At 43.8% G+C, this 16,238-nt stretch overlaps 1 protein-coding gene across 3 annotated transcripts; it reads left to right on the forward strand.

Moving 5' to 3' along the window:
- Positions 1 to 3,643: 3,643 nt before the first annotated feature.
- Positions 3,644 to 15,590, forward strand: ppp1r1b (protein phosphatase 1, regulatory (inhibitor) subunit 1B). Of its 3 annotated transcripts, none has more exons than XM_086132314.1 (5): positions 3,674 to 4,592; positions 10,731 to 10,820; positions 10,956 to 11,031; positions 13,394 to 13,498; positions 14,325 to 15,590. In XM_086132314.1, exons 1-5 carry the CDS (start codon positions 4,485 to 4,487, stop codon positions 14,474 to 14,476), a joined length of 531 nt encoding a protein of 176 aa, XP_085988440.1. In that variant the 5' UTR covers positions 3,674 to 4,484; the 3' UTR covers positions 14,477 to 15,590. The 3 variants fall into 3 exon arrangements, with proteins under 3 accessions (XP_085988442.1, XP_085988440.1, XP_085988441.1); XM_086132315.1 differs by having other exon boundaries at positions 3,676 to 4,592; positions 10,731 to 10,814; XM_086132316.1 differs by lacking the exon at positions 13,394 to 13,498 and having other exon boundaries at positions 3,644 to 4,592.
- Positions 15,591 to 16,238: the final 648 nt, after the last annotated feature.

The raw sequence follows: 16,238 nt of genomic DNA on the forward strand, positions 1-16,238 counted from the left end.
AAAGTATGTGGAAGCGGGTAATAGCTGGAATTCGGTAACAGTCGTGTGCATTTTCTTTACGAGCCATTAGCCTTTACGAGAGGGGTTTTAGGAGCAGAAGCGCATTTTTTTTGGTTTGTTTGTTTTTGTTTTTGTCGGTGGAGGTTGGTGATGATTCCGTTAGCTTTTGCAATGATCTGTCAGTTTGCGTGTGTAGGTGTGTCTAGCCCTCACTGTACACCGCTAGCGACGGACTGAAATATTCAATCTTCTTCGCTGGTCCGGCAGACAATGAGGTTCTTAATTGCAGCATCAGCAGGCTCCACCTTCTCCTCCTCCTCCAGCTCTTCTTCCTCTTCTTCCCTTCACTTGTTCGTTTGGCGCATCTGCAGCAGAATCAAACATCGTCAGATACAATCAGTCATGCACTCACCTTCATACCGCTGAAGTGTGCCTCTCATTTACTTCCTATATGAGTGCAATCATTTTTTTTTAGACGATGAAATCCACTTTATTCAGTCTACACATGAGAGAATTTACCCCCCCCCCCCCCATCATATCTTGTGCCAAGTCAGCCTCGCACCCGGCCAAGCTCGACCATCTTTTGGGATTTTTTTGCCTTTTAATTATAGTAAGAGAGGATTAATTATGGCAGTGGAAACAAGGGGTGGGGGGGGGGGGGGGCATGCATTATTGATGCTATGAGTGCAGGGCTGGAGGGGGTAGAGGGTGCTAATTAAATCACTGCCCCATTGCCACGTCCGCCATGTCTCCCACCTGCTACATCCCAGAGACCCCACCCTGGGCATTTTGCTCTCACAACACCCACGTGTTTCACATGGATTTCAAACACAAATAAACCAAATCGATATTCTTCTTCCTGTATAATCTAATAATCATCCGAGTTTATATGCAACCACAACAGCATGAGTAAAGGAAAAAAAACAACTACAACTAATGGAAGAAACAAGAAAAAATCAGCATGTATTGTATTGTATTGTAAAAAAATTGCCTGTCAACAAAAATCCATGAGGAGAAATAAGTGTAGGTTGCCCTCTAGTGGATTGCAGTTTACCTGCAACCGACGAGCATGAGACGGATGCTGCACATAACCATAATTCAACGTAGAAGAAAGCAGAAACCAAGTGATAAACCGCCCCAAGATAACAATTCTGTTACGAGATTTAAAAAAAAAGAAAAGGAAAAGGTGAAAGTGTCAGTTGTGCATTTTGTGTGTGTGTGTGTGCGCGTGTATACAGCGAGAGGACCTGTAGTTCCCTAACATGCCACCAGGTGAGAATGAATACGCTTGAAATGTACAAATTGTTGAGTACTGATACTTTGACTTGAGTTTAATTCTTTCCGTGACCCATCGATTTTCGAGAGTTTTCTAGAGCTTCCTGTGTTTCCCCCTTACCTACGTGGGTTTTCTTCGAGTACAGTACTCCTTTTTCCTCCCACATTCCAAAAAACATCGAGACATTCCTTCAACATGCTGTATTGGAATCGAAATACCACAAGGTGGCGCCATTTTTTGTGGAAAAGTAGGACTGCATTTCTATGAGGCAGGGCTTTGGTGGCATCTTGTGGAATTTTAAGGCGAAAGTTTTTCATCAGATCTAGAGGATAATTTTAAAAAATCTGCGAAAAAATGAATTACAAGTCGTGAACTATGAAAAGGCAGGGTTACACTCTTCATATGAAATAAAATATTTTACAGGTATGATCTTTTCTCGCCTTTTTCTGTTTCAAATGGCACTGACACAGAAAATAAAGGAACAATTGTCTTTTTTACTTGTTTACACTTAAATACTAGCAAATTACTTAAAACATTCACAACAGTATGACCAAGTAACAGATTATTTCTATTTGCGTTATTTATCGGATTGTGTAAGACTTTAGATGTCTCACATGTGTACGAAATGATCCAGTCTTCACCCACAGAGCTACAAAGCAGATGGCACAAAGCATCTCCCAGGAATAAAACATATCCGGATTTCTCCCCCCCACCCCCACCCCCACAACAAAAACAAACACAATGTCTCATCTGAATTAGGAATGGGGAAAAAAAAACAGATTTACTGGTGCCCTCAATCTGATTTTCTGCATGCGTAATCCACGCAGACGTTACGCACGCCACACTCAGAGAGCATTCTCCTCATTTACTTACGACCAGTTCAAAGTTAGTTGAAGTCTGCAGTCGTGAGCCTTTGGGGTTGAATGTTGTCTCTCTGATTTATGCTCCAGCGTCCTTCCAAGGACCACTGCTCTACAACTGCAATCAAACTGTGACCATATTTCTGCTTTTGATGGTTTTAAGTGCAGTTCACCAAGCGCAAGCCAAGCTAAAGGATATTTATTTCATGCAATCTGGATTTGGAGTCAGATTAATCATTTTGTCGTACTCCTGGAGCCTCTGATGAGCCCCCTTGCCGTCTGTATTTCATCAGACGCAAATGCCTGCGCCGCAGTCGACATCAATTAATCACCCGGGTGCATTGTCTACTTGAAAAATAAGAATAAATGCCACACTGCAATTAAACACCGAAGCGACAGCAAACTGGATAGAAAAGGATGAAATGAAGAAAGATGCAATTCACACAGAAAAAAAAAACATTCATCATAACACCTTTATTGAGTTAGTGAATAAAGTAGAAGCAAGCTAATAACGCACTCAAAGCAATTCATATAAACATCTGGACATACACTTGCGCGGATGGAGAAAAATGCAATTCACACAGACAAACTTTCTGTCAGCCATGCATGTCATTTACTTCCTGATTGTAGAACAGCCACAGAAGGCTCCTTAAGTATCAGTGGCTAGTATCGGCAGCCTTTTTGATGACGCGATACATTGAAATAAAGAAATAAATACATAAATAAATAAATGATGTTCATATTTTTGGATTGCTGGACTAAGTCCTTAATCCGTTTGTTATGATGCACCTGTATTCCGCCTCATTACATTCAGTTGAAAGCGCATTATCGGGCAAGGGTGTGATGACATGACGCGTTGCCTGCGACTGTGTCTACAGTCTTTAATACATCCATCCATCCATTTTCCGAACCGCTCGATCCTCACTAGGGTCGCGGGGGGTGCTGGAGCCTATCCCAGCCATCTCCGGGCAGTAGGCGGGGGACACCCTGAATCAGTTGCCAGCCAATCGCAGGGCACACAGAGACGAACAACCATCCACGCCCACACTCACACCTAGGGACAATTTAGAGCGTCCAATCAGCCTGACATGCATGTTTTTGGAATGTGGGAGGAAACCGGAGCACCCGGAGAAAACCCACGCAGGCCCGGGGAGAACATGCAAACTCCACACAGGGAGGCCGGAGCTGGAATCGAACCCGGTACCCCTGCACTGTGAAGCCGACGTGCTAACCACTGGACTACCGGGCCGCCTTCTTTAATACATTCCACATGATTTATTTATTTATTTATTTATTTATTTTGGTGGAATGCCGGCCAAACGCGCAGCAAGTTACGCAACAGCGCTGGCATGAATTCAAAGAGAGCAGTTTGAATTCTCCGGAATATTCTTGCAGCTGCTTGTTTGTCAAGCTATTCCATCTTCCTCCATGAATAACGATGAGTGAGGGGCTACCTGGGGGAATGTGTGGGGGTGGGAGGGAGGATGCCCAGGACTGGAGGAGCTTTGTGGAAACGTTACGAAAAAAAAAAAAAGTATCAAATTCAGTCTCTGCACACTGGCTCCCCCTTGTATGCACTCCCACAACGAAGTAGTGATTGCTCTACAGTGGGATGCTTTTTTGACTCCACCAAACTATTTAAGGAGTATTGGTTGTGAGAAATGGACATGCACAAAATTTCCCAAACTAAACAACTGTTCAAAGTCAGCAAAAAAAAAATGCATTTTTTTACTTATTTGAGGTAGACGATGTCACCATCGGATCTCACTTCCTGTTTCAACCCCTAGAGTTGCGTTCTCCTGCCTTGAACTTCAGCTCTTCTTCTTTCATCCACAGTCAAAGTTTAAGAGGACTAAACTGATGATGTCAGTTTTCCCCTCTGCTCCCTTCTCTTGTTTATCTCCCTCCTCTTCTTCCTCCTCCCCTTCGGCTCCAATCTCTCATTCACTAAGAGAGGCCAAAAGAGGCTCAACTGACGTGATGAGATTATTTTTTTTTCTCCCCCATTTCACTCTGATCACAAATCCACCTCAGCTTAGAAAGTAAAAAGCTCATCCATCCTCTCTCTCTCTCTCTCTGGCTTTCTCTCCTCTGACTTTCTCTCCTCCCCCCTCGTGTGCCGCCCCTCGATTCCTCCCTCCCCATTCAGCGGCGTGTGAGGTCGGACGGACGCACGCACGCACCTCTGGGCTGCTGCTTCTGCCGTTGCCGTACAGGTTGAGCGGAGAGGAGGAACCACAGCGGACTTTGGCGGACTTCTCTCATCTGCTGGCTGTGCTTGAAAGAGGCGAGTCTCGAGGATCAGCAGGTCCTCCGGAGAAGTTGCACCGAATCCGTTTCGAGGAGCCATGGAGCCCTCCATGTCGACCGAGTTGGAGCCCAAAGAGCGGAGGAAGATCCAGTTCGCCGTCCCGGCCTCGGGAGCCACCAACCTGGACCCCCGGCAAGTTGAGATGGTGAGTGGGCAGCGTTGTTCAACAAAACTTGTTTTTCAAGTGTCTCACAGTAGTTCGCAAGATCTCAACAACTTCCTGTCTGCTTGTCATTGAGAAACGATGGCGACATTTCTCTCTTGCCGCTTCCTCGTGAGATTATCTCATCTTGACCCGCATCCTTCCTCCTATATCACCGCCATCATTATCTGCATCATTGGACCTGACCCTGAACGTTTTGCACACGTTGTTAATTTTGATCTCATGCTATGTCTACATGATTTCCCCCCGCCCCCAAGAAAAAAAAGCAGTGGCTATCAGGTGCATGCCAAAGCAACAAGTGGCCCTGGAACACCAGCAATGGAAAAGGGAGTGCAGAACATTAACCAAGTGATACTTTCGGTGAATTGATAGCTTTTCCCCCCACCCCATTGAAATTTGGTCAAATATCAAGTGAAAAAAAACCTAAAACGACAAAGGCACTCTAATAGAATGCAGACACCGATGCAAGTGGACTGTATTGTGAGATTTTTCGGTACAGCGCAGAGGAGTTGCCCGGTCACCATGGCGACGGAGCAGACAACAATGTCACTCCGAGCTTCCCTCTCGGCAGACCACTGAAAAGGTCGACTCTAATGGACGGCTCCTTAGTTTGCGCTGGATCTTACGCATAACACTGCAACACTTCTTTAGGAACACCCGCAGAAAATAATACGGCTTCCTTCTTATTGATAGGGAGAATTGTATGTGTCAATCAGCTACAGATCAGGGACAAATTATTAGGAACAGCTCTCCCGATAAGAAAACTCACTTCCTGGTTGTAATTTTTCGTCGCTTTGCATGTACTCTTCAACCTGACCGCAATGGAATATGCCTGTGTGCTATCTGGCAAACCTCAACAGCCCTTCGCCACTCCTCCTACTAATGTCACCAACGTACATTTTCAAGGAAAGCGCATATTTTGAGACTCGGAGAGACGTTTTATTATTAAATTAGTCCGCAATTCTTTGCAGCACATCAAGATACTGATGCTCCGCAATGAAAATCGTGCGAGCCTGTATTGTGTTCTGAGGTTCCATATATGTGTTCTGAACTGTATTTCTTTTTAACTCATTCAGTACCAGCCAATTCTGGACCAAGTCTGTAAAGACGTTTAAAAACGTCTTTGGGAGTGAATGAGATTGAACCACAAAAACATGGCAGGATTGTCAAGGGAGAGGTTTCACCGAGTTTACCCTTTAGAAATTCTTTGACTGGCTGACACTTGCGGCGCTATTTAGCAGCAATTCAAATTTTGAATCACAGCAAAACCAGTGGCCGACGTTCGGCAACTCCTAAAAATCTTTTCCGAAGCCCCCACACTGCGTCTGTTTCGGCCACGTCGCTTTGTGTGCGGCTGGCTCAGCACGTCCGAGCTTTTAGGTCGCCCACCCGCCGTCCACTTTTTCTGGGTTAAACGTCAAGCGGCGACCTTTGAGGCTAGCCGTGTTTGTGGGCAAACACGGGAGGTCTGGCAGGCTGTCAACACACAAGACACATCTGCACACTCCGCATCTTGACGGATGCCGCAAAGCATGCTGGGAGAGAGGCGGGAATGTCCTCGATGAAGCAATTTGGGAGGTTCTTAAAATGAGTTTCGGAGATCGTTGAAGTAAAGTAAAAGTACGTTCATATATTTAACCCTTTCAGGGAGAGCGGTTGCTACATGTCATCAGGTTACGGGGTGCATGAAAGGGTTCATATGTAGGCAGCATGGGTTCAATGATTTGCAACCAGTCCATCGTGTATTTCAAAAAATTTGAAAATCACTAAATGAAAAAAAAAAGCGCATTTTAACAGTGGTTGATTTCATGAGAAATTCTGAGAAATATTACAGAAATCACCAAGGTTGATGACGATCACGCAAAAAGTACCAATGCAGACATGAATATAAAAAGTCAAACAACCCATATTTGTGTCACGTGACCACATATCCTCACATCAAAAGAACACCCTAAACCGAACATCGCCTGCGCCAGTATGAATGTTGTGTACATGGACTTTATTTTGAAAATCCCGCAAATTGACCTGATGCTAATACGAAGGAGTTAATCGTGCAGCTTGCGTGTGTTTATAAACTTGTGTCATGTGTCAACAGCCTTAAAACATCAATATTGAGCGTGTACTGCATGTTGATGATAGTGTACACAAGCTTGTTGAGTATATGCGCCATCACCGTGGAGGCCTCGCCACGCTCGTCGGGTGTCGCCGTCCCACTTAGTGGCTCACGAGCGGCATTTGGATCAATCGAGGCCCTAACGCATATCCGCTCGTCAGCGTCGGCGTACATGATGAGAACAAACAGTGGCGGCCATGACGGCAACAGGGGGAGGGATTAAGTCAGACATGGCGGATCAAACCCCGTGCAACATCTGGAGATAACTTGTCTCCGACGGTCATCGCACTCGGGCCCTTTAGAGCAGCTCCGCCTGTTGAATCTCCACCGCGGTGTCCCCGTCTGCTCCGCTCACATTCTTCAGGATGAGTGCACAGAGGCGTGATGGACATACAAATGAGATTGGTCATCATCCTCACCCCATTTATCAAAACATGACACATATGTTGTAATCTCTAATTATCCCGGATGGATTTTTTTTTTCACGCCCATTTGTTACGCACGCGACCTCGCTCACTGGACACTTCATTAGGTACACCTGTAAATTTAACCCTTTCTGGGACAGCGGTCACTACAGTGGACATCTTATGATGTTATCAAGTTACAGGTTATCATTATTGGTGCATGAAAGGGTTAAATGTTTTTTAAGATTTTTTTTTAAGCTCTCTTAGATGGTGGGTCTGAAATGCATCAATTATGATCAATCTCCAAGTCATATGCGATGACAATGAAACAGATCAGGACCCTGAAGAAAAAATGAATTAGTACAAAATAGATGTTATACTGTATGCAAAAAAAAAAAAGGGACATCATGGCCTTTAGAAAGTCTCCCGAATGTCAACACGGTCTTTTGTTGCGTCCTTCTGACCACGGCGTCCTTTGTCCCCGGAACAAACACTTTGGTACGCCGCTATGTTTATCCTCATTTCCACACCGCAAATGAGAGAGAACAAGAGGAAAACATTGTGTTGTGACGCTAACCTGTTTTCCCTTCATCCAGTTGTTACCTGCATCTCATTACAGGCAGGCTGGAGGGTGCTTGTATGAGATCATTGTGCCCCTGGGTCTCAATAGTCTATTCAGGGAAGCGAGGGCGAGGGTTTTGCTCATTGGAGAGCCCCTTCAGATGGGGCCAAAGTTCACCTGAGCCGCAAGACCCTCGACAAAATTAGCGATACCGTTCATTTGAATCCAAATGAACTCTCAGGCAACGGTTGTGCTTGTAATTAGCGTTGTCACGACCTTGACCGCCACCGCGATAGTCTCGGTGTACCACAGATAGCCCAGCTCTCACTGTCCGTGCTCATGGAACCGTTTTGTCTGAGCTTTGTCTGCAGGCATAATCCTGAAAATCCTCCGGTGTCACAATGAATTTGTTTTCCCAGTCTGACCAGCGGACATCGGCTTTCCAACAAGCTGTGGAAAACATGTTTGGTTGCTGGTTTGTGTTTCCACTTTTAAAAAGTTTTAAGCTGGGCTTTCAGCGGCCGGACTTGGCGTGGTGAGGGTGTGATGTCAACAAGTCCGCCTGTGACTATCTAGTTGGGGGGCTGGTTTTAAGAATAAGAGTGTGGGGGATGATCATAACGCTTTTTTTTTTTAATGGGCTTGTTTTTCCACACCAAACTCATACATGCAAGCCGTCAGCACCTTAACTCATTCACTCCCAAAGACGTTTCTATACGTCTTTTCAGACTTGGTTTAGCATTGGCTGGTACTGAATATTAATTACAGGGTGTGACCCAAGACTTTTGGGCATCTCTTTAAGTGCGTATCACACGGTGGTCCCCGCCCCCCCCACCCCTAAGACTCCCTGTGATCTAGTTTACGCTGTCCTCGTGACGCTGCTTTTTATAGGCCTGCCGTCTGCTCGCTTAGGGAGCAGGTCCACATCGGCCCGATACCTCAGCGCGTTCAATTTCCGAAGCGTCAGAGCAGAGGGTCATATTGGAGGGGAGAAAGGAGAGGGGGAAGCGATGGCAGGGTGGGGCGGGTGGACATAATGCGTAGTAATCTCCGCGCTCCAATCGCTGGCAAACATGAGGAAGTCACATACGATTATTATGTAAGCGATGTCAAGCGGGCTGGTTTTTAAGGCTGGAGAATTACTCGAGTGTGTTTGTGTCAGGGCTGCCATCATGGCCACCGGCCCGGGTGGTAAACATCATATTTTGGATTTGTGTTTGGTGCTTGTACGTAAGGGGACGTTATGTACTGTATGACACCAAATTTTGCACAGTAACAATCATGATATGATGTAGCCCATCGTGAAACAATTCTATTGCAATATTACTGTCATGGTAAAACATTTGACAAAATACAAATGATCACAAATGAACTTATCATTACATACCTTGGAATAATTTGATGTAATACGATATCATATTTTAAATAGCAAAATATTTGTGTAAAATTACATTTCTAATTTATCTTATCAAAATGTCTCCATGTTTCTTAAATAATACACATGTACCCTGTTATTCGCGTCCAATGCAGGGTCGCCTTTATCATATCTAATAATAGCCCAAAATTTATTGACAATTTTAAATGTCCAAATAGCTCTTTTAATTATATAATTCTAATCTAATAATAACATAGATTTGAAATGTCCAATAAATGTATAGTTTCTAAAGAAAAAAAAAAGGTGTATTTCTAATTTATGAAATTTAAAGCATCAAAAATCGAATTTAAAATACCAAATATTCAAACCATTTTTAAAAATAATTGTTCATGCATTTTCATATATTTTTATTATAATTAGTGTCCTCAAGACGGCCACATCTGGCGTCCGTCTGATCCACCTTAGGCTCTCATGGAAGGTTGATGGCAGTTGTCAGCTGGCACAAGGCCCCCGGCTGGTTCACCTTGCCAGGGGGGGGGTGTCATAAATTTGACAATGGGGGGCTTGCTTTGGAGCGGGTGTGGTCGCAAGGAAGCCCTTTTGAATAATCCCTGACCGTGAGGAGAAAGAGGACGGGAAACACACACTCGTGTTAATGTAATCAGCGGTGTCACACTCCGATGATGGACGGGAAGGAGATCCAGGGATGAAATATGGGATGGTAAACAGGAAGTTGGAGGTCAGAGCCTCGCATGGGATGTCACAACCGAGGGAGGTGATTGCGTGGTGGCTGTGTTGTTTTGTGGCGCGGTTCCACCAGTGCGGCCTCTGTTTTGGCAACACTCACACGCTGCTTCCCCCGCTCCGCTCTCTTCCCGTCATGAGGTGCATGCACAAAGGTTCATGTCATGGCCAAGGTTGCTTGGCTGGCTCGCTGTGCGCTAAGCCGTGCGTGCTTGCCGTTTTTATTAAATCCAACATGTTTCCTGGAGGTGGCAGCCTCAGCTGTCCACGGTGCGGAATGCAAAGCTATGTTCGCTGATAAATCCACACATTCCTTCCATTCATCTCTGTCAAGTATGTGAAGCTACTTGCTAAAAATAATGAACTGCTTTCCACCATTCCAGTTTTTCTTGTGTTTTTTTTTTTCTTCTTCAAGGCATGACTAAAGTGCCGCCACGTGACACACTTTGGAATCCAACATCAGTTGCCCCTCATCCACGCACTAAAGAGTTGTGCGTTAGCGGTTACCTCGCACAGTTGCCACATGCAGCTAGCTAGCTTGCTAAAATCAGTTGCCACATGCAGCTAGCTAGCTTACTAAAGTCAGTTGCCACGTGCAGCTAGCTAGCTTGCTAAAGTATGTTTTTTTTCATGATTTTGAAGCCTCATTAGCAATGAATTGAATGATTCAAATTGGGCAGGGTTGTCAACATCACTCTTCCCTTTGGTGTGCCAAATTTACAAGTTATACAGTATTTATTCTCACTCGACAGGGACTTTAAACTCATGGCTAGCAAGGTCAGACTATGCTCACGATTGCTCAAAAAATGTTCAAAATAATTCAAAATTGTAATGAAGACAGACTTTTTAGACATAATGGCATCTGATTTGGTATGCATTTGTTTTTGACATGCGTATGTGTGTTTGTATACCATGTTTGTAGATTCGGCGCAGGAGACCGACACCTGCCACCCTCTTCAGAGTAGCCGACCATACATCGCCCGAGGACGACCAGTCGAGCCATCAGGTAAAGGTGAAGTCCACGCTTTTTATACAGTTGTTTCTTTGTTTCATCTTTTCAATTCAATTTGAGTCCCTCGATTGAATACAAATTGTATTATTATTTTGTTTAAAGTATTTGTCTTTTAAATGTCTACTTGTCCCACAGTGGGTCGTTGGGGACAACGGCGTCCTCAAACCAAAGCGAGTCAATCCAAATGTGTACCAGCCTCCATCACTTAAAGGTCAGTCCAAAAGTGCGTGCATATACGTGTGTGTGTGTGTGTGTGTGTGTGTGTGTGTGTGTGTGTGTGTGTGTGTGTGTGTGTGTGTGACTTCACCTTGTGTTTTTATACCTTTTATTTGTTTTCCTGCCACGCTTCACAATGCATACAAACAAGGTCTTGAAATGCTCTATTATATCATACAAGTTGGTCCAAAAGCAGGTATACACTTTTTAAATGAACTCATTCAAGGAAGGAAAGAAAGGCGAGGGTAAGGAAGGCTGCCCTGAAGCTAGAATGGAAGGCAGGATGGAAGCATTGAGGCAAGAATAATTAAAGGTTTGATAAAAGGAAGGATGAAAGGATGAAGGACGGGAGCAAGGGAGATAGGAAGGAAAGATGAATTGAAGTAAGGAAAGCCAGTCAAGGCGGAAGACGAGAATGAAGGAAAGAAAGAGCGGAGTAAGGCAGGATGAAGGAAAGAAGGGAGGAATGAAGGTTATATGAAGGAAACAGAAAAAAAGAAGAGTGAAGGAAGGAAACAAGGCTGTAGGAAAGGAAGGAAGCAAGGAGTGTCGGAAAGATGGATGTAGGAGGGAAAAGAAGGGCTAAGGAGGTAGGGAAGGATGAACGCTATGATTAAAGCAAGGAAGGAATCATGGTTTTGTAAGGAAGGGAGTAAGGAAGGTAAGAAGGAAAGATTGATGAATGGAAGGATTGAAACATGGAAGGAAGGAAGGAAGAGGCTTACCACCACTTTTAGGATCCCCACAAACAAACCCACAGGCAGACTAAAACCCAAATTTGAAACCTTAACTACCTTACCCCAGGCTAGAAACCTTATTTTGAAACCCTACCTCGAAGTCACATGATTAAACTGCGTCTCATATATGTAAGCGTAACTGATAGCGTAAGTGCAAATCTAATATAGATTGACATGTTTGAGCTAGTTTTGGCCCACCCGCTGACGACACCGATTGTGCCGCGCAATTGTTTTGAGGTTTGAACGTGACATCATCTTGTGTGTGATTGTGCCACGGGAAAAGCGGACGGGGGATTAGAGCAGGACAGCTGTGAGTGTGGATCATCCTGGATTACGGTCGGTTGTGTGTACAGCTGTGCTACACACACACACACACACACACACACACTGCATATGCATACATTGACACAAAGACCCTGTTGTGCTCTTATGCACAAGGTGTCCAAAGTGCGCACCGATGTTCTATTTCGACAAGATGTCTTCGCACCTGCATCGCATTACATGTCCATTGAGAGCGCAGGGCCGCGCGTGTCATGCCAAGGTTGCATAAGCGGCCTTCTACCAGAATAGGTGACCCGATGCGGCGCACGGGTGCGCGTCCCACACGGTGTGAAGGAGAGAAGAGGATGGGGTGGCGAGGTGACGCAGAGGAATTGAGAGAGGTGATGTTATGAAAGAGAGGAGGGTGAGTCGGCGTGGCAAAGAAAAACGAGGAGAGACGCGAACGAACCCAGATGGCGGTAAACCTCAGCGTGAGGTGGTTGGGATGAAAATGGCGGCAAGAACTCATGATCCTGAAATTGTGAAAAATAAGAGATAGATCAAAATGGGCATGTGAGGAACAGAATTTGGACGCCGATGCAGACAGAAGACGGAAGTGGAAAAACAGAATCTCGTTATACAAAATTACAACAGAGAGCATGGCTCGATGCAGACCACATAAATACCAAATAACTACAGAAAGCAACTCTCATTTTAAGTGAACTAAGAGCTTGGCTCTCTTTATTTAAGTAAACATGCCAGCGTTAGCCAAAAGGCTAATTTTTATCTTGAGTCCCAAGACAGGCAATCAATGTCACCCTAAAAGAATAACAATAAAATACAAAGCAATAACAATATTTTTACTAAGAGCACCATGAGGCTAAAATGTACATTAGTCACAACTGATCGACAATTGCACAAACAGATGCAAAAACATGAAAAGAATCTCAAAGCAAGGTGCCAGCAAAAAGTCTTGACTTGATTATTGAATGCCAGCCTCAAAGAGCCGTATGCTAACGTGTCGTCAGGCGTGGCAGCGATTCTCACTTGCCACGTGTTTTCCTCGACTATTTTCTCCTATGTTGGAATTTTGCAACCTCCGGGATTTAAGTTTGACTTCTGAGACTCCGCTCTGCTGTCAAAACACAACAGACACATCCGTTTTCAGACAATTGTTGAACAATGTGCGTAAGACAACGACACCATTTTGTTTGGAGGAAACAGAAAGAGCTGAAGCGTGGTCAAAACAAAACACCAGACCCCTGTTATCCTTGTGTTTGTGTGCCGTCATCTCCCCGTGTGTTTGTGTGTGTACGTGTGTGTGTGTGCGTGTGTATGTGCGTGTGTGCGCATGCATAGCTGTGCAGAAGATGGCCGAGGCGCACATGCAGAACCTCGGCGCCCACCCTCCTCTGGAGGACCCTCGTGAGGGCGAGGAGGATGACGACCCGGAAAAAGCTGCTGGTGAGGAGGAGGCTTTCGTTCCACCGTCAAACTGGAGCCGCCACCCACTGAGCTGCACACGTTCTTGTTTGTAGTTACTCTAAAAGGAAGAATACACCCACTAGATTCTACCGTCAGGTCAGTTTTAACATGTATGACAAAGCAAAAGTGCAAACTCTACCTTTCAGGAAAAGAAAAAAGAAAAGCAGCCAACTATCACTTTAAAACTCTTATAAGTTAATCACAAGCGATTGTCTCGTATGTTACACTCCAGGCCTCTTGGGGGCAGTATAGCACTCATCTGTCTACTTCTTACATAGGGACCAAACCTCCACTATCAAATTAAAATAAGTTCCCAAATAAATCATCATGTGATGAGCTAATGCTTCAAATTTGATTCTTCAGGCCAATAAGGGAAAGTATACGACTTATTTTCTCATTTACTTTATGGGGAAAAAGCACTCACTAGCTTTTTCTGTTGCTAGCGTAGCATTTTTGTAGCATGAGCGAATGCCTCATATTTGATACTGCAAGCCTTTAGCACGAGTAGCTAATTGAAGCCTCGAAAAGTAATAATAGCACAATTTGATGACATGAGACATCCCAGGCTTAAAGGGGACAACATACATGTTTAAATTCTTTTTCAGGGACAAAGAAAGCACCTGATAGCTAAAGTATGTCAGTCTAGCTCGTCTAGCAAACTACAGTATTGACCAGTGGGGTGTATTCTTTCTTTGGGTTTGTTTATTCTGCCTGTTCCAGATCATTCTGTGTTTCCACCGCTGTCAAAAACATCCCCAAGGTTTATTCGAAAACGTTAAAAAAAAATCTTTCCCTCCGTGCTTAGACCACCAGGAAACGGCGACCGGCGACCAGTCGGAAGCGGCTCTCGGCGCCCAGGAGACAGATAAGCTGATCCAAGCAGCGCAGGTGGAGGGGGAGGAGGAGAGTGAGGAAGGGGGAGAAGGACGGGGGACGACGGCAGAGAGTAGTAACTGAGGAAACCTTCATTTTGATTACCAACCAAAAGGACAGCACAGACCACTTGCCTCCCTTTTACTTCGAAAGCCGAGGTCAGTGTGACTTGGTAAAGAACGTTGCAAGCACTAACCTTTTACCCACCAACACTAAATTGGCCTGCTTAAACCAAAATAAAGCTTCAGTATGTCGGTCCCAGGAAGTGTTTTTTGGGGGGTTGTTTGTTTTTCAAAATTCGTAATTGTCTTTCAAGTGTTAAAAGAAGTGTTAAAAATACATCACAATTTGTCAGTCAGCATCAAGATCTGTGCATGTGGAGCATGCAGCACACAGATCGTCAAACAGAAATATTGTGGAGGCCCACTGGCTAATCGGAACACATTCTGAGCTCTGGTGACTGGCTAACTTCAGGTTCCACTGTAGAGTATTTTGAAGAGTCCCGTCACCACTTAATTAGCGTATACTGCCATCTAGTGGATACCAGTAATGAAAATGTATCAGTTGCAATTGAACCCCCTTCTGTTTTTCTTTTTTTTTTTTAAATCAGTAATTTTAATGCAATGAGAAATACCAAAAACAAACAAACAAAAAAAACCACACTTAGTGTAGTCTCAATGACACACCCAAGTTGTGTACTTTTCGCATAGCGAGGGTGGAGTTACCTTTTTGGTAACGGACTTTTCAAGGGCAAAGCTACCTCGCATGTTCTGCTGGACGCATGTCATCAAATCTTTTGGCTCCTCTTCTATTCATTCTTTTAACGTCACCAGACAGGTTTGGAATTCAGTGTTTCATAGAAACAGTTGCCGTAGTTACCATTTGACTGACATTTCAACAAAATTGATTTCCCACCACCATCCCCCACAGTATTTTTGCTTTGCTCTGATATTTGTAAAAAAAATAAATAAATAAATAAAAATTATCTACTGACTGTGATGAGCAAATCATGTATTTAGACTTGATTTTCTCCACCTTGCTTTCCCCTCTCCTCTTCTCCAGTCCAAGGGATGCCTGAGCTCACCGCTTTTTATTTTTATTGTTTTCTGTTGGCTCATTTTTAAATGTGTTTGCTGGTGTTTGTTTTCAAATGACCAACTTTCAAGAACAATGTCTGAATAAAACTTTTTTCCCCTCACTGCTATTGTCTTGTTTGCAATGTCAAACACTTTATGAGGATGTCCACAAGGTCTGGACGCATGTACATTTTTTAGAAATTCAAATTTCACCATTTTATTCCATTAGACTTTGCCAAAACATATTTTGTAAGATTTCAATCATTTGCGATGTGAAGATTGATGCACTTTGCAAGATTCAAATCAACTCAATACTACCAAAGAAACTCTCACTTTCAAAAACGTTGGTTTTGGGGGTTTTTTTTGGGTTATTTTGTTACACCAAAGGTGTTCATTCTTTCTTTGATATGAGTTGATTACTGTAATCCATATTTGCTCGCTCCTTAAAGCTCGTGGTTAAGTATTATTTTACCCACTACACTTTTAGCTTACATAAAGTACTTAAAAATGAACTATTACTGTATTTTTAATGATAAAATATTTAGAGCCACATTTGAATACAGTAGCTTACTCCTTTATACGTAAGTAATTATAGCTGTTCGTTATTTATTTGTTTTAGCACGAGATTGTTCTTAATTGGATTGGATTGGATTGGATACAACTTTATTGTCAAATGTGCTACAGCACAGATGAATGTGCTTAATGGATATTACGTCAAATAATTATTAGAATATTTATTTAAAAAATAAAAACGGCAAAAGAAAGAACAA

Source organism: Hippocampus guttulatus, chromosome 16, assembly GCF_054856545.1.
Source record: "Hippocampus guttulatus isolate MCC_2025c chromosome 16, RoL_Hgut_1.0, whole genome shotgun sequence".
NCBI lineage: Eukaryota > Metazoa > Chordata > Actinopteri > Syngnathiformes > Syngnathidae > Hippocampus > Hippocampus guttulatus.